Below are 27,448 nucleotides of genomic sequence, written 5' to 3' on the forward strand. Positions count from 1 at the left end.
ATGCTGCAGATGTCATTTAATGTCACCAAGAGATACCACGAGGCTTTCACCAAGTACCCTACAGACTTCGGGTAGACTTTAATGATCCAGCACCGAATCCTCACAGTTGACAGCCCACCTATCAAGGAAAGACACCATCCGGTCACGCCAGGAATGTATCAGACAGTCAGGAAGATGTTGGCCGACATGAAAGAAGCAGATGTGATCCAAGAGAGTCAGAGTGCCTGGGCGGCTCCACTTGTCCTGGAGTACGCCTATCCATTGCCAAGGATCAAGCAGTCACTCACGGCCCTCGGGTCGGCTGCTTGCTTCCCCACCCTGGACTTAACCAGAGGATATTGCCAAGTGCCCATGGCCATGGAGGATCGGGAGAACACTGCTTTTGTAACACCCATGGGACTGTTTGAGTTTAAAAGCATGTCGTTTGGGCTGTGCAATGCCCCGGCAACGTTCCAGCCTCTGATGGAAAGGTGCCTGGGCCATCTGAATTTTCAAAGTATTGCATTTGGATGATATCATTGTGTATTCCAAGTCCTACCAGGAACACCTCAGTCATCTGTCAGAAGTCCTAATCAAGCATGGATTAAAGATCAAACCGTCCAAGTGTCACCTGCTCAAGCCTCAGGTCCATTACTTGGGTCACGTTTTCAGTGCAGAGGGAGTCCGGCTACTATCGCTGATTCATTCCCCACTTTGCCCAGATTGCAGAACCCCTCACAACTCTCTTACGGGGTACGGCCGAGGAGAAATACAATGGAATACATGGACTCGTTTTTGTTTCCCACAATCAGGCCTGTGAAGGACACTACACCAATATTCCCCCAGAAACTGTTCTCACTAGGCCCCAGTGGCCACTGTTAGTCGTCCGCCCTCCAGGACTGGGTGCCGAGGACGACTGTGTTTAAGAGCGGGAGTTTGTGGTGGCCCAGTGCGGGAGGTTTTACCCCGTACCCTTGCTGCCCTGTCAGGCAGCCTCCTGCATCTGTTTATTGTAATTGCATATAATCCCTATGTTATGCATGTAAGAGTGTTATATCTTTAAGGAGGCATTCACATCTCATTTTTGCAATACGGTTCCCATATCCGGTTTCAGTGAAAAAACTGTATGGAACCGTATTGCAAACCGTATGTATAGACATTTCATAAAAAACTGTATGCCAACTGTTGCATCCGGTTGTGTAAGTTTTGCATCATTCACGGTTTTATCATTTTTTTCCCGTACACAAAACCGGATTCAACCCGTGTACGGATTTTTTAAAATGGTGGTCTATGGGAACCGTACTGAACCGTATGTGCGTACGGTTCCATCCGGTTTGCACAATACGGTTTTGCAGTTTGCACATGCGCAGTGCATGCCGAAAGTTCTTCCCACAAATAGAACAAGAAAAACTTTATTTAATTAAGGACAGACATAAAATCGTATGCGTTTTTTTTGAAAAAACTTATTAAAACGTATGCAACCGGAGATCCGTTTTCAAACTGTATAAACCATAGAGAGATCTATACGGTTGTACACGGTTGTATACGGTTCGGTCCGGTTTTGAGACATATGTTTTTTTTACAAAAAACCTGATATGGGAACTGTATTGCATAAACGACATGTGAATTCTGCCTAAGACTGTTTACCATGTGATTGTTACCCAGGAGGTATCAGTGACCAGGTGACCTAGGGGTGACCAATGGGACCCCACCAGAGCCTCCCCCATATAAACCCTTGGTGGAGCCTCTGCACTCTCTCTTAGTCTTTGCTAAGGTCTAGTCAAGTCATGCCTAAGTGTGTGTCCAGAGTCATATGAGTCCTCAAGTCCAGTCTGCAGCCACAAGCTACAAACCTGCAAGTAAGCCACAGTCACAGTCTTGTTAGTCACAAGTCAGTCAAGTCACAGTCATCCGTCTAGTCAACATGGCCTGCATTAAATTGTCCACCTCTACTACAAGTCCCAGCAAGCCCTTAAGGTCTCTGAAGTCACTGGCCACCTCCGTGGGCCCGGCTTTTTCACCTGTCTAACCTCAGTAAAGCTACCATTGTCTGTAATTTGGTGTTGGAGTCATTATTACCCCCGTGCCTAGCCCAGGATCCAGAGGTATACCTTTGGGTGGTATTGAGGATAAACCACATCCTAGCATCACGAATACAAGGGGATAATGCTATCTGCCCCTAGGGTAATTCCATCTGCCCTTTGCATCATACCCTCTACCACAACTTCTACATGAAAATTCTGCATGAATTTATAGCCCATTCACTTTAATGAAATTCCTGCAGCAGAAATTCTGCTGTGTGAATGGGACAGTAGAATCCCTTTTAAGTGTATTGGCTATAAATTCAGTGCAGAAATTCTGCCGTGTGAATCCGGCCTAAAACCTTTATATCTCAGGAATCAGAGGGCATATCAAGAAACTGCAAAAAGATGTGTGATCAGGGCAGCCTAAGCCCTTTAATGATATGGTCCTTGTTTAGGTTTTATAAACTATCATATGTACAAAAAGTATGAAATAAACATATACACTCAAATAAAAAATAAGCATGACGATTTTTTTTATTGTAGTTTATATATTGAGTCTTCTGTAGTTGAAATGAAGGCCCAAAAGGACTTAGGGTTGATCAGCTTTCTTTTTCTAAAAGTAAAATTACGACATAAAATTAACATTAATTTACATTTATATAACTATATACAGCAATGTATAGATTTGTAAAAGAACAGGTATGTAAACAACAGTCCATACCTTAATTTGTATATTTGCTTTCAGTAGAAAAGACTATATGCAAATTCTTACTAGATTATCCTCATAACAATGACTGGAAAAATAGATACAAACACTTTGACGTAGATATTTACATGCTGCATATCGCACATAGTTTAGACAATTTAAGGGGAAGATTTATAAAAACATATGCAGAGGAACAGTGGAGCAGTGGCCCATAGCAACCTACTTTCATTTTTCAGATTTCTTAAAAAAATGAAATAATTGAAAGAAGCAATTTGATAAATCTTCCCTTATGGTCTATTCACACATACAGTATTCTGCGCAGATTTGATGCGCAGGATTTTCTGCTGCAGATTTCAATGTGCACTGAATGACGGAACACAGCTTGAAATCCTGTGCATCAAATCTGCGCAGGATACTGTAGATGTGAATAAACCCTTAAGGGTCTGTTCACATGGCAGAATTTCTGCTTGCGGGAATGCGGAATCCAATAGAAGTCTATGGGCTTTAATTTGAGGCGGAATTCTGCAATTGGAAATTCTGCCGTGTGAATAAATCCTTAGTCAGCTATGGCATGACTACACATATTGGGGGGAATTTATCATCGGTTTTACACTGCTTTTGGGATGATGATTTCTAGCACGATTTATTGCTGTTTAGAGATTTTTCTTTGCGATTTTTCTGCTTTAGATGCTTTTTCTAAAATGGTGTAGCCATGCCATAGTCTGGTAAACTTTTTGTAGTGGTCATGAATTTTTTATATGCATTTTGTCACACAATTTGTCACAAATCTACACCAGCTCAGACCTTTCTAACAAAACAGTTTGGAGGCAGCATATGTTAAAAAAAAAATTGCACATTTTGGCGCAATGGGTTTAAAAGTGGTGTACTGAAGTGTAATTTCCATTGTGTACCGGCACCATATTAATCACATGTCAAGCAACCATTTAATACATTTGCACACGTACACATTACCACTACACAAATTAAAGGTTTAGAAAAAAATTGCCCTCTGACACGACCCTTGATAAGTCCCCTTCCAATGTTTGGGGACGTATCTGGTTGATTTTATGAAAGTGAGCTACACCAGTCCAAAGGAACACATTGGGCAGATTTAGTATTACCGTATTAAGCCTAGTGTAAAACTAGACCATGCAGGCAGAGAAGAAGCACACTGGCCCAGATTGTTACATTTGCCTGAAACCCAAACTGTCTGGTTTTGTCCAGAGTAACCAATCACAGCTTAAGATATGAAAGCTGAGCTGTGATTGGTTGTTATGAGCAAAACCAGATAGTTTGAGTTTTAGGCAGATTGATAAATCCAGCCCCCTCTGTGATAGATTTGCACATCTTTGTAGGCATTTCAGGCACTTTTTACTTATATCACTTCCACTATCCAAGGATAGGGGAAGAGAAGTCTGATCGCAGGGGTTCCCCTGGTGGGAACCCACGTAATCTCTCTTGCAGCTGAGTCATCAGCTGTACGGAGCTGAGTTTGCTCCGTGGCTGATGACTCACCATACTGGGGCCGGCGGTCTGTGACAGTGGCCACACTCCCTCCCATAGACTTACATTAAGGGGTCGGGGCATGACGTCACAAGGGGGTGGGGCCATGACATCACAAACTGGCGGCCCCTGTATCGTGAGTCATCAGCCACGGAGCAAACCTAGCTCTGTATAGCTGATGACTCAGGGGACTGCAGGAGAGATCGCTGGTGTCCCTTGGATAGGGGATAAGATGTCTAGGGGTGGAGTACCCCTTTAAGCCATTCCCTATTTCTAGACACTTTTCAAAACTGGATATTTTTCAATACAGTCTAGTAAGGTCTAAAAAGTATTTAAAACATACAAAAAAATCTGGTGCAAGATACGTACGCTCATTTTGTGGGGCAAGTTGAGACAGAATTTTGGCATGTCTTCCTTATCAAATCTCTTGTAGCTTTGTAGACCGTAGCTTTGTGACACTTAGAAATTACAATACATGATGGAGAGTGCATGTTGCAGAAATGTTGGACAAGTTATAGAATTGGACCTTTTCCTTCTTGTAAGTAAATACCTGTTGTGAAATGCTTTCTATACGTAGAAGTGTTTAGTAATATGCTATTGATCCAATAATCCTCTAATTTCTATTTCTGTATTATTCAACCTAAAAACTAGTAGAACCTTACAGAATGAAATATTATCAACACTCCAATAAAATAAATACCAGTGGCGTCCACCAATGCTGAAGCAACGTATTTAACCCCTCAAGGACACAGGGCGTACAGGTACGCCCTGACATCCTGGTACGCCCTGACATCCTGGTACTTAAGGACACAAGGCGTACCTGAAATCATTCAGCAGGCATCCCGTGACAATGCCTGGTGGCATTCGACATGGGGGGGGGGGGGTGAATTCATGTATACCAGAATTACTAATTACTATCCAATTGGAACATATACTTAGGGTTCGGGTGTTATAACTCACCCTTATTGATCAGTAGGGGTTATTCAGTCTCCACTCATTAGGTATAATGTAACAGTGGTTGATAATCATTATTGAGTATAGCTCTCATGTAAACTGTGGCTCAATGGTTGCTAGCCTGCTCACAGCCTTTAATATATTATTTGCTCATTGACATGTTTACTAAATAGTACAAGATGCAATAGAGTTGCAGTTAAAATGTGATACTGTCACACCCCTTCAACTGGGGATCCCAGTGTAAAAGTTGAGTTGTGATAGACGCAATTAGACACATTTAGGGTTGTGTTTTTAAGTGTGTGTTTTCTCACCAGATTTTAATATTAGCTTTATTTAATAAAAGTTATGTTTTATAGAGAACACAAAGTATAAAGAGGTACTGTTAACCCCGGTGGGGTTAAATAGTTGTATGTGTGAACCGATGACCTGGAATTAGAAGGTGTTCAGTGGTGAATTATACACCGCCAATCACCCCTGTTGCTATGGCGATGATGTCACCTCCCCAGATGAGCTGCTATTGGTCAGACAATCAATAGCAGCCAGCAGAGGAGGGGTTAATGTCCCCTTCTCTCAGCTCTGCTAGCCCCCCTAGTTCAATCAGTGGGCAGAGCTGAGAGAAGAAGCCAGGGACCCCCCCTCTGACCAGATCTGTGCCCCTCAGGGCTGAAGAAGTGGCCTCCAGCCACCTGTAGTCAGGGTGAGTTTTGTGTGCAGGAACAGGTAGGAGTAAAATAAAAAAAATAATTTTACCCCCATCCTGACCCCCTAATAGGTCTTCAAGGGTCCGCCGCACATTCTGCAGCGTGACCCGGGCACTATTAGGGTTTCAGACCGCTGCATTTGGCCACCTTTTTTATTTTATTTTTTTTGGCCGCAGCGATTTTTTCTTTGTTGTTTTTTTTAAATAATTGTGTGTGATATTTTAAATATGGTTTGCATCAAGCACACATACATACACACTTCTCGGTCGGTGATGGCCCGCCGGGCATATGCGACACCGAATGTACCAGTGAGGATGAGGAAGATCCTACTCTTCTGTGTTCTTCCTCGTCCTCCTCTTCATCCAGCACTGATGATGAGCCCCCAGAAGGGGGTGGAGACGACACCAGGCAAGGCCACACACCCTCATGATAGTGACCCAGTGGCCGACACTAGTATGAGAGTCCGTGCCGCTCGTAATAGGAGTCCGACCCCCCCAGACAAGTGTACCGGAGCCCCTTTCACTTCATGTGAACCTGTCTGGAGACCCCCAGAGGGATATCAGCCACATATTCCTGAGTTTGTAAGCGACTCAGGAATTTGGATTGACACAGCTGGATACATTGAAATAGTCTTTTTAAGTTCTTATTTAATTGACGACTTTGTCAATCATATGGTGGAGCAAACAAATTTGTATGCCCAACACTTCATTGCCCACCACCCAGCTTCGTTTTTGGCTAGGCCCAATGGATGGTACACCATCAATGCAGCCGAAATGAGGACAATTTGGGGCCTCATGCTGCATATAGGCCTAGTCAAAAACCAAGTGTCAGGCAGTACTGGAGTGGGGACATCCTCTACCAGACCCCACTCTACAGTATGGCCTTGATACAGGGACGGTTCGAGGCCATACGGAAATGCCTGCATTACACTGATAATTTGGCATGTCCCCCCGAAGTGATCTTGCCTATGACCGACTTTACAAAGTGAGGCCGGTCATAGATCACTTTGGTGCCAAATTTTGGGAGGCCTACGTACCCCAAAGGGAGCTCTCTGTAGATGAGTCTCTTGTCAGTTTTAAGGGGAGACTCATCTTCCGCCAGTATATTCCCTCAAAGCGGCGCCATATGGTGTGAAACTTTACAAACTTTGCAAGAGTACCTCCGGGTTTCCCGTCCTCTCTGGGTGGACACCCAGAATGTCCCCCCGCTCTGGGTGTCGGCGGGAAACTCGTTTGGGACCTTGTGCACCCATTGCTAGATAAGGGTTACCACGTGTACATGGACAACTTTTATACCAGCATCGCTCTGTTCACATCCCTCGATGCCAGATCCACGTCCACTTGTGTTACCATGCAGAAGAACCAGAGAGGCCTCCCTCAAAATTTTCTGCAGACACCTATGCCCAAGGTTGAGTCCCGTGCCCTTACCCATAAAAATCTGTTGTTGGTCAGATAAAAGGATAATGTCTTTATGCTGACCACAATTCATGGTAACGGCAGCTCCCCTGTCCCTGTGCGAGGTACCACAACAACGGTCCTCAAGCCTGATTCTGGACTACAATCAGTATATGGAGGGAGTTGATCTCTATGATCAAGTCTTCAAGCCATACATCGCCAAGCAGAAAACATGGGTATAGTACAAAAAAGTTGCGGTCTACTTGGTGCAGGTTGCCATGTACAACTCTTTTGTACTGTCCCATTACGCTGGCAACAGAGGGACATTCCTTCAGTTCCAAGAAGAAGTCCTAAAGGCCCTGATCTTTGGTGACCAAGAAAGAGCAGGCCGGAGGTCCCAAGGAACTGGAAATATGGGTGCCAGGATCGTCCCCAGGCCAGCACTTTCGAGGGGAGGTCCCCCACACTAAAAAGAAGGAGTGATCCAAGAAAAGATGCAGAGTGTGTTACAGGAGGGGGATACGGAAGGACACCACCACTCAGTGTGACACTTGCCCCTATCATCTGCATTAAAAACTAAGGGAGTATCACACTTCCATGGAGTACTAAATTTTCCCTTTTCACTCTAGGGGTATTTTTTCCTAAAATTGGTCATGGGTCACTGAGTCACTAGCATCAGGGTCTTTTTTATGTGCCTCAAATGTGCAGCGCTCACTCTCCACCTGAGCGGTGTGCGCATTTGAGGCAACAGGTTAGGGACAGTCACACGCATCACATTCCCAGAATGATGGTTCAGAGCATAGGGTTTGGGGGAGGCATATTTTTTACATTTGGCTATGCTCTGGGTCATCATTCTGGGAACATAATTGGCATATCAGTAGTAAATTTCATCCATTCCTGGAAAATAAATTTAGGGAACACCCGTCCATTCCAAATGTCCAGTTCCCCTCTATACACCTTCCTCAGGGGTGTACTGTGTGGAATGGGGTCACATGTGGGTGTTCCTTTCTTTTATTTTACGCTGAATGTATGTAACCGTCAGCTACTAATATGCCATAGACCTCAAATGCAAACATAGCTCTGTGACTCTTGAGCCCTGTAGTGCGCCTGCTCAGCATGTTTCGTCCACATATGGGGTATTTCCATACTCGGAAGCAATGGGGTTACAAAATTTGGGGGGAATTTTCTCCTATTACCCCTTGGGCAAATGAAAAATTTGGGGTAACACTGCCATTTTTGTGAAAAAAACACTATTTTGTAATTTTACGGCCCAATGTTCCAAACACCTGTGAGGTTTAAATACTCACTATACCCCTTGTTACATTCCTTGAGGGGTGTAATTTCCAAAATGATGGCACTTGAGAGCAGGTCCCACTGTTCTGGCTCCATGGTAGCTCTGTAAATACTCGAGGCCCCAGACAAAATTCTCGAAAAGCTGAATGGCGCTCCTGCTCTTCTGAGACCTGGTGTGCACTCGTAGAGCAGTTTACGTCAAATATAAGGTATGTTCTTACTCCAATGAAATGTATTTACAAATTTACGTTGACATTTTCTCCTATTACTGTGGTGTCCCGATACAGGACCTGGTCCTGTCCCTTGTCTAAGGTCCCCGCAGCTAGAGTCCCTCCATGTCTATAGGGCTCTCCTGTAGGGCTTACACCTGGTCGTTTTAAGTAAAGTGTGTACATATTAATTTAATGTATAGGAAATATATGTATAAGACCTTAGTGGTCACGTGATACACAGTTGTAATGTATAAAATGCTTAAGGACCTTTGGAGGTCATGTGATGTACCCAGAGTTCACTGGGTTCATAACTTACAGGTTTGCTGACCAATGAGCTTTGTCCCGCCCCTTATTATATAAAGGGCTGCAGCCACTAAATTCTCTCTCTTAGTTCCTGCTCTTCCTGCCAGACTATCAAGAAGCACAAGTATCTCATCAGCATCAAATCAATTCATCTAGGCCAAAAGCCTAAGAACCTGCAGCCACAAAAATGTGAGTTACTCAAAGCTCAAACTACTGAATCCTTTGTGACTACTATCAACTCAAATATTCTAAAATAGTAGCACAGTGGCTAGCATCAAAAGCTCATTGCTTACAAGTCCCAGCAAACCTGTGAGGAACCTGTATCCCAGTTCACTCTTGAAAAGACTGTTATGTTCAATACCATTGCATAAAATCTGCAAGTAAAGTTTCTTCAGTTTATTCCTGAAATCTGCTGTGGACATTCCGTTGTTTCTCCCTGTCGTTTGTGGGACGGTTGGCGGTAGGAACATTACTATTGAGGAAGCCGCACCCTGATGTCGCAACATTCAAGGGTTTATACCACCAGACCCTACACTATTACCACAACACCCTAGACACCATTACTTTCCTGGCACCATATTGCAACTTGTGCAAATGAAAAATTTGGGGTAACCCCAGCATTTTTGTGTAAAAACATTATTAAACACCTGTGGGGTGTTAAGGCTCACTGTACTGCTTGTTAGGTTCCTTGAGGGGTGTAGTTTCCAAAATAGTGTGCCATGTGGGTTTATTTTTTTATTTTTTTTGCTGTTCTGGCACCATAGGGGCTTCCTAAATTTGACATGCCCCCAAAAACTATTTCAGCAAATTGCTTTCCAAAAGCCAAATGTGACTCCTCTTCTGAGCATTGTAGTGCGCCTGCAGTGCACTTGATGTCCACACATGGGGTATTTCCATACTCAGAAGAGATGGGGTTACAAATTTTAGGGGGCATTTTCTCCCATTACCCCTTGTAAAAATGTAAAATTTGGGAGAAAACCAGCATTCTGGTGAAAAAAAATCATTTATACATCCAACTTTAATGAAAAGTCATCAAATACCTGTTTAAGCTCACTGTACCTCTTGTTACGTTTCTTGAGGGGTGTAGTTTCCAAAATAGTATGCCATGTGTTTTGTTTTTGCTGTTCTGTCACCTAAATGTAACATGCCCCCCAAAAACCATTTCAGTAAAATTTGCTTTCCAAAAGACAAATGTGACTCCTTGTCTTCTGAGCATTGTAGTGCGCCAGCAGAGCACTTGACATCCACACATTTTAGGGGGCATTTTCTCCTATTAACCCTTGTAAAAATGTCAAATTTGGGAGAAACCCAGCATTTTGGTGAAAAAAAATTTTTTTTTTACACATCCGACTTTAACGAAAAGTCATCAAACACCTGTGGGGTGTTAAGGCTAACTGTACCCCTTGTTACGTTCCTTGATGGGTTTAGTTTCCAAAATAGTATGCCATGTTGTTTTTTTTTTTTTTTTTTTTTTGCTGTTCTGGCACCATAGGGGCTTCATAAATGTGACATGCCAAACCAAAAACTATTTCAGTTAAACTCACTCTACAAAATTCCATTGTTGCTCCTTCCTTTCTGAGCCCTCTACTGCGCCTGCAGAGCACTTTACATCCACATATGAGGTATTTCCTTACTCGAGGTAAATTGAGTTGCAACTTTTTTGGGGGGGGATTTCCCTCCTTTTACCCCTTGTAAAAATTGAAAAACTGGGTCTACAAGAACATTCAAGTGTAAAAAATTAAGATTTTGAATTGAATTGAATTAAGATTTTGAATTTAATTTTCTCCTTCACATTGCTGCTATTCCTGTGAAATGCCTTAAGGGTTAACAAACTTTCTGAATGTCATTTTGAATACTTTGAGGGGTGCAGTTTTTACAATGGGGTCATTTATGGGGAATTTCTAATATGAAGGCCCTTCAAATGCCCTTCAAAACTGAACTGGTCCCTGAAAAATTCTGATTTAAAAAATTTTGTGAAAAATTGAAAAATTGCTGCTGAACTTTAAAGCCCTCTGATGTCTTCCAAAAGTAAAAACATGTCAACTTTATGATGCCAACATAAAAGTAGACATATTGTATATGTGAATCAATATATAATTTATTTGGAATGTCTATTTTCCTTACAAGCAGAGAGCTTCAAATTTAGAATAATGCAAAATTTTCAATTTTTTCATGAAATTTTGGAATTTGGATGCAAGTATCGACAAAAATTTACCACTATGTTAACGTAGAATATGACCCAAAAAACATTTTTGGAATCAAATAATAAGTAAAAGCATCAAAGAGTTATTAATGCTTAAAGTGACACTGGTCAGATGTGCAAAAAATGATCTGGTCCTTAACCCCTTAAGGACTGAGCCCTTTTTCACCTTAAGGACTCGGCCATTTTTTGCAAATCTGACCACTGTCACTTTAAACATTAATAACTCTGGAATGCTTTTAGTTATCATTCTGATTCCGAAATTGTTTTTTGTGACATATTCTACTTTAACATAGTGGTAATATTTTTTGGTAACTTGCATCCTTTCTTGGTGAAAAATCCCAAAATTTGATGAAAAATTTGGAAATTTAGCATTTTTCTAACTTTGAAGCTCTCTGCTTGTAAGGAAAATGGATATTCCAAATAATTATTTTTTTTATTCACATATACAATATGTCTACTTTATGTTTGCATCATAAAATTGATGAGTTTTTACTTTTGGAAGACACCAGAGGGCTTCAAAGTTCCACAGCAATTTTCCAATTTTTCACAAAATTTTGAAACTCGCTTTTTTTCAGGGACCAGTTCAGGTTTGAAGTGGATTTGAAGGGTCTTCATATTAGAAATACCCCATAAATGACCCCATTATAAAAACTGCACCCCCCAAAGTATTTAAAATGACATTCAGTAAGCGTTTTAACCCTTTAGGGGTTTCACAGGAATAGCAGCAAAGTGAAGGAGAAAATTCACAATCTTCATTTTTTACACTTGCATGTTCTTGTAGACCCAATTTTTTAATTTTTGCAAGGGGTAAAAAGGAGAACATTTTTACTTGTATTTGAAACCCAATTTCTCTCGAGTAAGCACATACCTCATATGTCTATGTTAATTGTTCGGCGGGCGCAGTAGAGGGCTCAGAAGGGAAGGAGCATCAAATGGTTTTTGGGGGGCATGTCACCTTTAGGAAGCCCCTATGATGCCAGAACAGCAAAAAAAACCACATGACATACCATTTTGGAAACTAGACCCCTCGGGGAACGTAACAAGGGGTAATGTGAACCTTAATACCCCGCAGGTGATTCACGACTTTTGCATATGTAAAAAAAAAAATAATAATAATTTTTACCTAAAATGCTTGGTTTCCCAAAAGTTTTACATTTTTAAAAAGGGTAATAGCAGAAAATACCCCCCAAAATTTGAAGCCCAATTTCTCCCGATTCAGAAAACACCCCATATGGGGGTGAAAAGTGCTCTGCTGGCGCACTACAGGTCTCAGAAGAGAAGGAGTCACATTTGGCTTTTTTGAAGGAAATTTTGCTCTGGGGGCATGCCGCATTTAGGAAGCCCCTATGGTGCCAGGACAGCAAAAAAAAAACACATGGCATACCATTTTGGAAACTAGACCCCTCGGGGAACGTAACAAGGGGTAAAGTGAACCTTAATACCCTACAGGTGTTTCACGACTTTTGCATATGTAAAAAAAATTTAAAAAATTACCTAAAATGCTTGGTTTCCTAAAAATTTTTCTTTTTTACAAAGGTTAAAGCAGAAAATACCCCCCAAAATTTGAAGCCCAATTTCTCCCGATTCAGAAAACACCCCATATGGGGGTGAAAAGGGCTCTGCTGGCGCACTACAGGTCTCAGAAGAGAAGGAGTCACATTTGGCTTTTTGAAAGCAAATTTTGCTCTGGGGGCATGCCGCATTTAGGAAGCCCCTATGGTGCCAGGACAGCAAAAAAAAAACACATGGCATACTATTTTGGAAACTAGAGCCCTCGGGGAATGTAACAAGGGGTTAAGTGAACCTTAATACCCCACAGCGTTTCACGACTATTGCATATGTAAAAAAAAAATGCTTCTTTTCCCAAAAATTTTACATTTTTAGAAAGGGTAAAAGCAGAAAATACCCCCCAAAATTTGTAACACAATTTCTCCCGAGTACGGCGATACCCCATATGTGACCCTAAACTGTTGCCTTGAAATACGACAGGGCTCCAAAGTGAGAGCGCCATGCGCATTTGAGGCCTAAATTAGGGATTGCATAGGGGTGGACATAGGGGAATTCTACGCCAGTGATTCCCAAACAAGGTGCCTCAAGCTGTTGTAAAACTCCCAGCATGCCTGGACAGTCAGTGGCACTAGTTGTTTTGCAACAGCTGGAGGCTCTGTTTTGTAAACCGTGGCGTACCAGACGTTTTTCATTTTTGTTGGGGAGGGGAGGGGGGCTGTGTAGGGGTATGTGTATATGTAGTGTTTTTTACTTTTTATTTTATTTTTTTGTGGTAGTGTAGTGTAGTGTTTTTAGGGTACAGTCGCACGGGCGGGGGTTCACAGTAGTTTCTCGCTGGCAGTTTGAGCTGTTGCAGAAAATTTGCCGCAGCTCAAACTTGCAGCCCGATACTTACTGTAAACCTCCGCCCATGTGAGTGTACCCTGTACATTCACATTGCGGGGGGGGGGGGGGGACATCCAGCTGTTGCAAAACTACAACTCCCAGAATGCGCTGACAGACTGTACAAGCTGAGAGTTTTAGTTTTGCAACAGCTGTAGGCACCCTGGTTATGTATCACTGAGTTTGTGACCTTACTCAGTGTTTCAAAACCAGTGTGCCTCCAGCTGTTGCAAAACTACAACTCCCAGCATGTACGGTGCATGGTGTAAGATGACTGCTGGGAGTTGTAGTTTGCAACAGCTGGAGGCACACCGGTCGTGAAACACTGAGTTAGGTAAAAAAAAAAACTGAGTTTCACAACCAGTGTGCCTTCAGCTGTTGCAAAACTACAACTCTCAACAGTCACCGACAGCCAATGGGCAAGCTGGGAGTTGTAGTTATACAACAGCTGAAGGTACACTTTTCCATAGAAAAAATGTGCCTCCAGCTGTTGCAAAACCATAAGTCCCAGCATGCCCATAAGGGAATGCTGGGAGTTGTGGTGGTCTGCCTCCTGCTGTTGCATAACTACAGCTCCCAGCATGCCCTTTTTGCATGCTGGGAGCTGTTGCTAAGCAACAGCAGGAGGCTGTCACTCACCTCCTGCTGCTGCTCCGTCGCAGGACTGTCCCTCGCCGCCGCCGTTGCTCCTGGGGCCCCGATCCCAACATGGACGCCGGGGATCGGGGTCCCCAGCACCCGGGGTCGTCTTCCCGCACCCGCTCACGTCCTCTGGAAGAGGGGCGGAGCGGGTGCGGGAGTGACACCCGCAGCAGGCGCCCTGATCGGTCGGCCGGTAATCCAGCCGACGAATCAGGGCGATCGTGAGGTGGCACCAATGCCACCTTACCCCTGCAGGCTCTGGCCGATCAGCCAGTAATACCGGGTCACTGGAGACTAGTGTTGAGCGGCATAGGCCATATTCGAATTCGCGAATATTCGCGAATATATGGACGAATATCCGTCATATATTCGCGAATATTTGCATATTCGTTATATCCTCGTTTTATTTTCGCATACACGAAAATTCGCGTATGCGCAAATTAACATATGCGAAAATTCGTATATACAAAGTTAGCGTACGCGACAATTCGCATATGCGAATATTAGCATATGCTAATTTTCGCATATGCGATTTTTCGCACGCCAGTCTCACACAGTAGTATTACAGCCTTCTTTACACCACACAAGCTGGAAGCAGAGAGGGGTGATCACTGTGATGTGTACTGTGAAGAAAAAAAACAAAAAAAAAAAAAACGAATATTCGTAATTACGAATATATAGCGCTATATTCGCGAAATTCGCGAATTCGCGAATATGCGATATTCGCGAATAATATTCGAATTGCGAATATTCGCGAGCAACACTACTGGAGACCCGATTGACCCGGAATCGCCGCAGATCGCTGGACTGAATTGTCCAGCGATCTGCAGCCATCGCCGACATGGGGGGGCATAATGACCCCCCTGGGCGATATGCCGGGATGCCTGCTGAACAATTTCAGCAGGCATCCGGCTCCGGTCCCCAACCGGCTAGCGGTGGGGACCGGAATTCCCACGGGTGTATGGATACGCCCTGCGTCCTTAAGGACTCGGAATGCAGGGCGTATCCATACGCCCTGCGTCCTTAAGAGATTAAGGTGAAAATGGGCTTGGTCCTTAAGGGGGTTAAGTTCTTTTATTTTATTTTTTAAACTCCTGGGTAATCACTTTTATCCTCCTGGGTAATTGCCCCTTATCTAAAGGATCTCTGTGTGGCGCCGCAGCATTGGATAGGAGATAAGATGTCCAGTACCCCTTTAAACAGCAAGTGTAAACTGGTTATATAATTTTCTGATAATTGTTAAGATCCTCACTAGAAGCAGGATTCTGATTAAAGTGTACCAGCAAAAAACATTTTTTTTATAAAATGTAGATAATAACATTATATGTATATTTGTAATATACATTGGTTACAAAATGTGTATATTTTGGAGTAAAAAAAAATCCTGGCTTGTCCCTGCTGTGTGTCTCTGTGTAGAGACAAAATACAGAAAGTATGGGTGGACAAGCAGGGTTCTGTGCACGGAGGACAAGCAGGGCTCTGTACACTGAGGACAAGCAGGGCTCTGTACACTGAGGACAAGCAGGGCTCTGTGCACTGAGGACAAGCAGGGCTCTGTACACAGAGGACAAGCAGGGCACTGTACACTGAGGACAAGCAGGGCTCTGTACACTGAGGACAAGCAGGGCTCTGCACTGAGGACAAGCAGGGCTCTTTACACTGAGGACAAGCAGGGCTCTGTACACTAAGGACAAGCAGGGCTCTGTACGCTGAGGACAAGCAGGGCTCTGTACACTGAGGACAAGCAGGGCTCTGTACACTGAGGACAAGCAGGGCTTTGTACACTAAGGACAAGCAGGGCTCTGTGCACTAAGGAAAAGCAGGGCTCTGTGCACTGAGGACAAGCAGGGCTCTGTGCACTGAGGACAAGCAGGGCTCTGTGCACTGAGGACAAGCAGGGCTCTGTGCACTGAGGACAAACAGGGCTCTGCACACTGAGGACAAGCAGGGCTCTGCACACTGAGGACAAGCAGGGCTCTGCACACTGAGGACAAGCAGGGCTCTGTACACTGAGGACAAGCAGGGCTCTGTACACTGAGGACAAGCAGGGCTCTGTACACTAAGGACAAGCAGGGCTCTGTACACTAAGGACAAGCAGGGCTCTGTGCACTAAGGACAAGCAGGGCTCTGTGCACTGAGGACAAGCAGGGCTCTGTGCACTGAGGACAAGCAGGGCTCTGTGCACTGAGGACAAGCAGGGCTCTGTACACTGAGGACAAGCAGGGCTCTGTACACTGAGGACAAGCAGAGTTCTGTACACTGAGGACAAGCAGGGCTCTGTACACTGAGGCTCTATGAGATGCCCCGCGGCTCACACAGCAGAGTGACTGACAAGCCAGGAGTCCTACTTGTCCTTCCTACACTTTCTGTATTTTGTCTACGTACAGAGACACACAGAATTTTTCACCCAAGAGTATTTAAAAAAATTAACCAATGTTTACTTGAAATATACATATAATGGTATTATCTACATTATATAAAAACTTTCTGCAAACGACAGATACATTTTAAGCTTACGTTTGGTGCAAAATGCTGGATTAAAACCAAGCTCCATTTTTTCGATAAGACACATCCATTTCTGCTAAACTAAAGCCCTTGTCAAGCAAGGCACAAAAGTGTCTCAAATAAATATACATAACAAATGTGGTGCAAGTCACTTACACCAGTCTTTTGATGCAAATTTGCACCAAAATTCTGGTACATTTGCATTTGTAAATTTGCCACATTAAGTATCTTCACATCCTCTCCTACTTAGGGCTATATAGTCTTGCACTGTGACCTGGGATCCCTTATGAACTCTGTGTACCGCCATATGGTGTCTCTTTACAACATCATATTACTATAGTAATGCTTGTAGGAGAGAATTTCACTGTAATATATGGTACGTGGTGCAAACTTCATATGCAATTGGAGGAATTTAGCGGTACACTATGACCCCATAATCTTTTATGAGGACTGTATTACAGCTCTGTATAATTTACATCTTGAATGAAAGTGGTCTCCAACCCAGGTGTCAAGGTCCACCAACATTCTTAGTTACTCCATTGGAAAAGAACAGGGGAAAAATTCTAATATTCGACTGTTGGTGGTTCTAGAGTACTGGGTTGGGGGCCTCTGCTGTTTGGAACTATAATACAGCTGTGAGCATGAACCTTATATGGGTGACCAGACAGTCTTTTTGCCTGGTCCATTGCAAGGTACTGTAAGGACTGGCCTGTGTGGGTAGTCATATTCACAATTTTCTAAATTATAATATGCAATAATTTCCATGCACTTACAGGAGGGCTGTTCTCTTTAGTTAGTGGGATAAGGTATTCTGGGCTGATACACACAGTCATTGTCACATACACCACTGCAGCACTTCAATGTCAGTGGGCAGTCAAAGTTGTTTTGACATGGGCTTCCTTTGGAGAAAAAAACATACAAATTAAAGTGTACCTGTCAAATCACAGAAGAAAAATGTGCTTATGTATGTTACTTTCTAGGTCATGCAGATGCTTTACATGTTTTTTATGTGTCTAGCTTCTGTTTTTGTCTCATAAATCCCTTTGTTCTGCTGCTCACTCCACTGCTCAAGAAGGGGCGTGTCCAAGACAAGCACTGAGCCCGCCCTCTCTCACTATGCATTTACTTTCTTCCTAAGTCTGTTGTGCTGTGCTAGGTCTTTTCATCCAATCACTGCAGGCTGCCCTGTAACCCCTTTTCCTCGCTGTTTTCATGCTGCAGTTTGATAGGAGAGGGGTGAGCACAGAGGAGTGCTAGTCCCACCCTCATTTATTTGACTTTGTCCCAGTCTGTGCCTCAGATGGGACAATTTTGATTATGCAGGCGGACAGGACTATGTTTTGCTGGTATGGAGACCCCTAGTGGTGTATTTTTAAGCCATGATTTCTATAAAAGGAGATTAAAAATGTTTTATGAAGTATATAAGGTTAATGTTTTACCAAGATATACAACATATACAATGTTTTTTACTCTGACAGTGTCCATTTGAAGCCAGATATGTATTTCTTTCTGTAATAACATGTATCTTAAACATAATTATGACAATGCAGTTTATTTTAAAATTGGCTAAAATTTTGACTTTTTTTATTTTAAAGAAAAACTTTTCAAAATGAACATGAAAAGTTGAGCAACTTTGTAAATATCCCTTTGCACATCATTAACAGTCAGTCATTTTCTTTGCATAGTAATTTTCTTTGCCTTTGCCAAGTAAAATAATAATTTTTAGTTGCATTGAAGCAGCATCAGAATTCTGACAACAGAGCAAACAACTGCCAGCTCTTTGCCCTGTTGCTTTCCATAAAGGTTGGCTCTGCAGTCTATAGGGTGCCAGGAACAATGCAGGACACAGTCAGCCAACAGAGAGAGTGAAAAGCATTCACTACCAGCAGGGAAGAGTAGGGTGGGTAAGTATATATATATAGATTATCTTATGCTGAGATATCAAAACTGGTGGGGGGGTATCTATACTGGGGGTCACCTATCTAAACTAGGGGCACCTGTCTGTACTGAGAGCTATGTTCTATATAGTGTGGGCAACTATCTACTTTCTGGGAAGTATCTATCTACCTACTGGGGGAGCCACTATCTACTGGGGGCAATTATCTACCTACTAGGAGGGCACCTGCCTACTAAGTGATGCCTATTTACCAACTGGAGGTAACTGTCTACTGGGAAAAGTTATCGCAGTGGTCAGGGCAGGATGGAAACGAAAAGGAAAAGAATTTCTTCAATATGTGAAAGTGTTACCTGTGTGTTACTGCACTGTAATCACTTATATGGGCTGCATAGTCTGTGTACAGCTCTTATCTACCACTATATGGCCACTTTATGGGGGTATTTTTTGGTCTTTGGATAGTGTATCCTTTCCAGTAAAAGCATAGCAGTATTATTGAGTTACTGTGTGGTGGTTATGTTGTTACAGTATTATTTACCCCTGGTACACTGGTAGTATTAATAATATTGGTCTTGTTATACCCGATTTAATCAGAACTTTTTCTTGTACTGTATACTGCTCTAATTAGCAATATTGTGCATTGTGTGTGTGTATATATATATATATATATATATATATATATATATATATAGTATGTGTTGAGGAAGGGAACATTTGTCTTGTCTGCCTAGGGCACCAGGATATAGAAGAATCATTTATATTAATCTTTGATACTCACTAAAGACTGGTGGAAGACATTCTGCCCCACATTTTGTTTTACAACATTTTAGGCTTCCTTCACAACTGGAGTCAGAGACACAGGATTGAATCATACAGTTGCCTTCATCCTTGCACAGATCAGAGCATGTAGAGTAGATGGGATATTCATTCTCTGCTTCAGGACATCCGCCTGGTTTTCTTGTATTTTGAACACCTTGAAAAAAAAAGCTAAAAATATGCAACCTGACAATAGCATAATACCTGTGTTATATGGCTTAATATATGAAATCATACATAAAACAAAATTACACACAATAGTAATATCTAACAGGAGAAAAACATTAAAGAACTTTTGAACATTTTTATAGGCAACTTTTCTGGTGTAAAAAGCTGCAAATGTCTGCGCAAGTCCCATTATGCAACTTTTTTGCACTTTTGGAAAAATGGGTCGGGTTTGGTGGGAGACAGATTTAGGCTAAGTTTCCACTTGGGTTTTTTTCCGGCAGTTTTTGGAAAACTGCCACTGCAGTTTTTGAGCAAAAGCCAGAAGTCTATTCAAAAGGAATAGGACATATCAAGGAAGGAGTTACACTTCTCCTCCCTTATGGATCCACTTCTGACTTTGGCTCAAAAACTGCAGTGGCAGTTTTCCAAAAACTGCCGGAAAAAAAAACAGGTGGAAACTTAGCCTTACTATAATTCACTACATGGTGTACATTACAGTGGAAATCTACAAGATTCATGAGGGTAGTTAAAAATTCTACACGTCTTGAGAGCCATAAACCTCCTAAAGGAGATCTCTGTCAAAAAACAACTTAACCCCTATCCATAGGATAGGGGATAAGTAGCTGATCGCAAAAGGTCCGACTGCTGGGGCCCCCCATGATCACCGGCACGGGACCCGATGCTCAGGGGGGATAGCGTGCTGCAGCCGGCACGTGTTCCATTCATTCCTATGGGACTGCCGTAAAGACCTGAGTACAGCTCTCGGGCATCATCGGCGCTTCCATAGAAATGAATGGAGCATGTGCGGTCTACCGATAGACGACACATGCTCCTCACTGTGAGCGCCAGAGCGTCCAGCGGTCGGACCCCCATGATTAGCAACTTATGCCCTATATAGAGAGAGGGAGAAGATTAACATGGCATACATTTATGGACATTCAGTCGACCTTAAAGGGGTACTCCGCTGCTCAGGGTTTGGAACAAACTGTTCCGAATGCTGGAACTGGCACTAGGAGCTTGTGATGCCATAGCACCACCCCCTCATGATGTCATGCCCCACCCCCTCAATGCAAGTCTATGGGAGGTGGCGTGGCGGCTTCAGCGAACGGAACAGTTTGTTCCAAACGCTGAACAGTGGAGCACCCCTTTAACCTTTGCCAAAAAATTAGTTTTCTGAGTTCCAGCATGGTTCTTCCCTCCTAGATCTTTCACCATCACCTGTGACTGTGATTGGTGTCATTACAAAGGAGAAGTTTCCAGGAACCACACCAACTCAGCCACAAAGCAAAGACCTTGTAAACTTCTAAGCGTCGCCAAGTGCTGAGTGCATTATAGGGGCCAACGCTCTGCTCACTCAATGGTTCGAACTTGGCCAACTGTAAAGTTTGGTTGAGGAGAGATAATGCTATGAGGTTGCTTTTCAGTGATTGGCCTAGCTCCCTTAATTCCAGTGAAGAAAATCTTAGTGCTTCAATATCACAAGACATTTTGGATGATCGCATGCTTCCAACTTATTGCTCTTGTTGCTCACTCCAGAGGAGTAAAAGCTTTTATAACAGCAACTAATTATACCAACTACATATGACTAACCAAAGGTTTAGAATGGGATGTCATAAAAGCTCCTGTAGGTGGATTGTGGATGTATCCCAGTATTTTGGTACATATAATGTACCTTGGGACTTAACTGGTAAAAATTGCCTTTAATATTAGATTTTTATTTGAAAATTTGCAAATTAAAATACAACCTATAATCCCATCAGTCAATGCTCACATTACAATCTCATAAAGAAAGTGCATGAAATTTTAAAGTAATACTTACTGGCATTTGGTTCTGATAGTTCTTGAGAAATGGTCAAGGTGAGGATCCCCCACAAAATGAGCGCAACAAACTTCATGGATTTATCCATAACAACAGGTAAGTAGATGGTGGGAAGTTGGGATAGAAATGACTCTGGTATGGGGTTCTGGTTGTTAAATTACTGTGAAATATGCTTTGAAATTGACTACGTAAGAAAAGGCAACACCTGTTTTATTGTATATTGTGAGGAGGTAATCCGATGAGTCTTCTGCATTTACATCCTCAGGCTAAGGCATCATGTTAGTGGAGAGCAATAGAAAAACTTCCTGCATGTAACAATGACTAGGGATCTGCTGACATAATAGATAGAAAGAAGACAAAAAGGATAAACAGTGCAATGGGTTACTTCAAAGTGGTAGCATTTCATGTAACCAAGTAACCATGACAACCACTACAAAAAAAACTGCACTTATATTAAGGCTGAGACTTAAGATCTAATATAATTAATATTAAATATTATTTATCAAATGTCTTTAAAAAAAATCCACAAATTCTACACTTACATATTGTGCATTTACTACAGAAGACAAACTTGATTTTAAATTATACAACTGTATGTGGGATTGGACTGCTACCTCTTGTTTCTGAAATGCGTCATTTTGACCCTCGTAGGCTTCCACTTTGATGTCACAAACCGGAAAGCGACTTGTTAACAGCACTGCCTGGTTGAGGCATCACTGGCCAGGGCTGTCTTCCACACAAAGCGTGCTGCCCGAATGGAGGACGTAGAACTGCTGCCTCAACGTTGGATCCCATTTCTTCATCTGATGTCCCATCGATAGTAGATATTATTTCCTCCATCTGGGAACACTGTCCACATTCAGGATAGCTGCTTTCTACACATACCAGTGACCTTCCACAATTATGACTTCTAAGCTTGATTGCTTTAACCACTACATATTGTCTATACCAGTGTTTCCCAACCAGGGTGTCTCCAGATGTTGCAAAACTACAACTCCCAGCATGCCTGGATAGCCGTTGGCACCCTTTGGCTGTCCAGGCATTCTGGGAGTTGTAGTTTTGCAAAACCTGGAGGCACCCTGGTTGGGAAACACTGGTCTATATAACACACGTGTTAAGCCCGCAGGGCTGTATTTGTGGAAGGGGCGTGAGCCTATAAGGTCCACAACCCCCTGTCTTGGGGGGGGGGGGGGGGGGTTGCGTTTTCAGTGCTCTCTTTACAGAAGCACTTCTGTTAGCTCATACGTTTGGAGGGAGAGGCGTTTCTGTGTTCTTTGGTTCTTGTACAAAGCTTGTCAGTCGGTCAGAATAGGTAAGTTCTGTTACCTCGTTAATACGGGTAACAGCGTGGTTGTGTTCCACTCACTATAATGTTGCATGCCCGCTGTGGTATTGACACCTTATTCATGCTGTGCCCCGCGGTCAGTGGTGTTGCGACACCGCCTGGCCATATGTTTAATTTGTTTTACTGGGATCACGGGTTGCCGGTGTGCTGTGTGCATCTGCACTGGGTACAGTGGTTGGTGTTCCCTTTGCCGGCCCTATGCGCTGGATGGAGGGAGAAGCAGGTTCCACTTAGCGGGGACTGCCGCTGCAGGACTATTGCTGTGATCAGGAGGACGCACGGCAGCATATAGGGGCGTATACAGGAAACACATTATCAGGTCTCAGTAGTGCACTGCAGAGCTGACATAAGGTGCATAATGTGGTGGCTCTTCAAAGTATTTCCCTAAATGTACTGAGCATATTCCAGTGTTCAACTCAGTTGTTTTTCAAAAGAAACATGGTGGTGCAAAATGTATTCAGTATGATCTGCCAGTACAGTGTTACGGGCTTGCTGTCTTATGAAAGAAGTCTGGAGAGCAGGAGACAAGGCCTGAATATCGGTGTTAGTTTACGTAGTTCCATATTTTGTATGTGTAGTGAATGTCTTGTTCCAGTGGTGGCTTGGTAGAGATGCCATCATGTAGGTTGGGAATTTTACAATGGACTTACAACAATATCAGGTATATATCCATATTTTGCAGTAGACATTGTTTGGGGTTTTGCTCAGTCACATGGCAGTACTTAAGTGCAAGCAAGGTTCTTTATTTGTGTTCCCCTTTTAGGGAGTCACAGGCGCTGGTAATTTCTTCGCATAAAGGGAAGCTTGTGGGGTAATAAAAAAATTATATATATATATATATATATATATATATATATATATATATATATATATATATAAATGTGTGTTAGTTTTCACATTTGGTGGTCATTTTGTCATTATTGTCCCTGTAGTTTGGATTCGTGTGGTTCACATTGTTCTGTGACTTATACATTTTCAGTGTCTTGCTAGTTACAGGTGTATTGTATAAAAAAAATTAAAATTCTACTTTCATCTGGTACAGTCATGCTCCTTTTTCATTCTCAGCTTGTACATACTCTCATTTTCAGTACATACGGTTGCCTAACATACCCGGCATACTTCAAGGGGCCGCATCCATTTCATTGTTACTTGCATTATATGGTTACTGACATGTCCTTCAGAGCAATATTGATTACGTAGTAGTAGCATAAGGGACTTGCCCATTATACCTGACACGTCTTCAGGTGGAAGTTACTTGCATTATATTGTTACTGACACGTCTTCAGAGTAATATTGATTACGTAGTAGTAGCATAAGTGACTTGCCCATTATACCTGACACGTCTTCAGGTGGAAGTTACTTGCATTATATTGTTACTGACACGTCTTCAGAGCAATATCGATTACCTAGTAGTAGTATAAGTGACTTGCCCATTATACCTAACACGTCTTCGGGTGGAAGTTATTGCATTATATTGTTACTGACACGTCTTCAGAGCAATATCTCATATGTCTCGATAAAGTTATCAGCTTGTTAATAAATAAATAAATAAAAGACAACAAACCATACATTCATCAGCATATCTCAGAACATACGGTCTTAGCATGCAACAGTTCATATTCAATCATACACTTCAATCTTCTGCATAATGTCAGTTGCTCTCATTACATCTGCCTTTCTTTTCATACAGCAAATTCTGTCATAATTGGTGGTTTTGTTTCAGGGCATAGCTCTTGGTGACATTGCTTTTGTGGTTTGGAAGTCAGTTTCAGGTGTGTAAAAAAAAAATATAATTTTTACAGAGTTTGCATTCATGGTGGTAGGTCCGTTATTCATAGTTATTCATAATATTTTTGTTTGTCCACCAGAACCCATCATTGGACTGGATAGGTTTTTCAGTCAGCATGTCCAATGTATCAGATATTGAGGAGACCTTGTAGATTCTGAAGACTTTCACTAGGGCTTCAGACAGAGGCAGTGTCTCTTCATATCGAGTGTGGACTCTTCCTAGGATTATAGAGGAGTTGCGCAGAAGGGGAGTGCCTTTTGCAGCAACAGATAGGAAGGCTGAGCTGTACAAGCTTCTGATGGAGCAACCTTTGGCGGGCCCCAGTGAGGTTGCTGAATTTTGGACTGGAGACAGTATGCAGTTCAGGCAGTTACACCAGATGATGAGCTCCATGCTGTCATATATGGGTGGGTTGCAGAACAGACTTGAGTCTTTGGAAAAGGACAGGGCTAACCCCCAGAAGGTCCTGTCTGTAACTGCTATAGTCCCCTTGCCATCGGTTCAGGAAGTTGTGAGCCCACCCCCAGTGCCCATTGCGTCCACTTCAAGTGCTCCCGTCACAGGTACGGTCTCAAAGGATCTAAGTGTGGCCCCTGCTTTCTATGTGCCTTCCAGTATACGGAAGGACATCATAGAGGATAAAGATATAAATCTGCCAGCTTTGCTGATAGCATCCCATGACCTCACTGACACCAAAACAGTTTATTGCGGGGAGGTGGCTCTCATGTTTAAGATTAAGGATGCCAGACTCAGTAGGAAACTGAGCATCTCAGATGTAGTGTCTTCTGTCAGGCCAGACAGACGGTCGGAGCATGAAATACTGTGGCTCAACTTTCTATGACACAAGTCCTTTTCATTTAAAGCTGCAGCAGCTTTAAGACAACATAACAGGGAAGCTAATTGGGAGAAAATTGATACGGAACTATTCTGCAGGAATTTTGCTAGGTTAAAAGCACCAGCATGCACATATTGTCAGTCAATTTCTCATTCCACTGCCTTGTGTCAATTGGCAAAGGAAGATGTAGTTGGCGCCAGAGCTCCAGCAGTTGTGGGTCCTTCAGGCCAGAAAGCAGTCAGCTCGGTGGATAGGCTAGCCAGGCCGGTCAGGTTCCTAGGGCGGAATCAGATCTGTAATAACTTTAATTTATCCACTTGCACTTTTAATCAGTGCAGACTGCTGCATATTTGCTTCAACTGTTACAGGGCACATCCTCGGTCAGCCTGTACACAAAAGAACGCTCAGTCCTGAATTGGTGTGGTGAATGTCGAGGTCCTTGGGTGCTGGTTGAGCAGTCATCCTTAACCTAGGTGGGTCAGGTGGCTGTTGGAAGGATTTACTAGTGGCTTTCATACAGGCTTGGTAGCCCTGCCACAGAGCATGTATGAGTGCAGAAATCTTTTGTCTGAGAGCAGTGACCCGGGCACAGTGGCCATATTGTTAAAGAACGAAGTGGACAAAGCATTTAGGATTGGCCCCTTTGTTTCTCCACCCTCCTCCTGCCTGTGAGTTAGCACCATAGGCATAGTGTCTGGAAAGTTTAATAAAAAGAAGCGTTTGATCTACGATTTGTCAGCACCTCATTCCTCTGTCGTCCCTAGTCTGAACTGGTTAATCCCGTCAGAGGAGTTCAGCATGAAATATGCATCAATTAATAAGGCAATACAGATCATCTCAGAGCTGGGTCAAGGAGCATGGTTATCAAAGGCAGACATCGCTGATGCTTTTAAATTGTTTCCAGTGAATAAAGATCTGTGGCAGTGGTATGGGTTTGAATGGGAAGAGTTGTATTACTTTGCGGTCAAATTTACATTTGGGTCAAAAAGTAGCCCGTGGTTGTTTGACCAATTTGCCATAGCTCTCCAATTGATTTTAAAGAACATAGTGAGATGCCAAAACGTCATTCATTATTTAGACAATTTTTTTGTTATTAGAAGGTCCGCAGTAAGTCCCTCACCAACTCACATATTTACTCACAATGTTTCAGCAATTAGCAGATACAAGAGAAAACACGGTGTGAACAGACACATAGCAGAAAAGATATTGTGTGGACTCTATGTGTGGACTCTATTGTCCACTAAGACCTCTAGGGTAGAAGTGCAGGTACAGTATTTCCAAACAGGTCACAAGTGGTGTCCTGATCATGTTTTCAACACCTTATTGATTGCCATGGTTGTTAGACCTGCCAATGCACCGCTGCTTCTCTTCAATAATGCTCCGTTAACAACTAGTAATTTTGGCAAACATGTTCGTATTATTGCTAAGAGCTTGGGTCATGATCCCGCTTCTATTTCCGGGCATTCTTTTAGAATTGGGGCCGCCTCGGCTGCATCACAGTATAAGGTCCCAGCATATATTATTAAAACCATGGGCGGATGGAATTCATTCTGCTATGCCAGATATGTACCAAATCCACAGCTTGAGGTGTCCCAAGTGTTTGAAGTTCTGGCTATTTAATGATGTTATTAAATAAATGTTCATTATACTTACTTGTCTAGCTTTTCGCACTCTACAGGCGTGCTCCCATTCACGGTCATGGCACACCTCAACCACTTGTTATGTATGTGGTATTTATGTGTGTGGTTAGATCTTTCAGGTAAGTACTCACGTTTTAAGTGCTGAGCACAAGTGTTAAGCCCGCAGGGCTGTATTTGTGGGCGGGGCGTGAGCCTATATAAGGCCCACAACCCCCTGCTTCAGCGCGTGTGTTGCGTTTGCATAACCCACCCAACCCTCCCCTTTTTCTTACTTTCCATCAAAGGGTATGCCCTCTACAGGCATGTCCCCATTCACGGTCATGGCACACCTC

At 42.9% G+C, this 27,448-nt stretch overlaps 2 protein-coding genes across 5 annotated transcripts in view; one reads left to right on the forward strand and one right to left on the reverse strand.

The window, feature by feature from the left end:
- Window positions 1–27,448, forward strand: part of LOC130281722 (ribosome-binding protein 1-like) — a 115,591-nt gene that overhangs the window by 48,092 nt on the left and 40,051 nt on the right. Inside the window, exon 1 of one of the 3 annotated variants that reach the window (XM_056529251.1) lies at window positions 9,141–9,258. The exons of the other annotated variants lie outside the window; for them this stretch is intronic. The gene's annotated coding sequence lies outside the window, so the exon portion shown is untranslated. Of the gene's footprint in view, window positions 1–9,140; window positions 9,259–27,448 lie in introns of those variants that run through there. 3 annotated transcript variants of the gene reach the window in all.
- LOC130281723 (WAP four-disulfide core domain protein 2-like) lies at window positions 17,584–21,820 on the reverse strand. 2 transcript variants are annotated; one of them, XM_056529254.1, is made up of 3 exons: window positions 21,508–21,820; window positions 19,483–19,677; window positions 17,584–17,709 (listed from the first exon to the last, which is right to left on the reverse strand). In XM_056529254.1, the coding sequence occupies exons 1-3, from the start codon at window positions 21,593–21,595 to the stop codon at window positions 17,600–17,602; spliced, it is 393 nt and encodes a 130-aa protein (XP_056385229.1). In that variant the 5' UTR covers window positions 21,596–21,820; the 3' UTR covers window positions 17,584–17,599. The 2 variants fall into 2 exon arrangements, with proteins under 2 accessions (XP_056385229.1, XP_056385230.1); XM_056529255.1 differs by lacking the exon at window positions 21,508–21,820 and adding an exon at window positions 20,907–21,035.

Source organism: Hyla sarda, chromosome 7 (genome assembly GCF_029499605.1).
Source record: "Hyla sarda isolate aHylSar1 chromosome 7, aHylSar1.hap1, whole genome shotgun sequence".
Classification (NCBI taxonomy): domain Eukaryota; kingdom Metazoa; phylum Chordata; class Amphibia; order Anura; family Hylidae; genus Hyla; species Hyla sarda.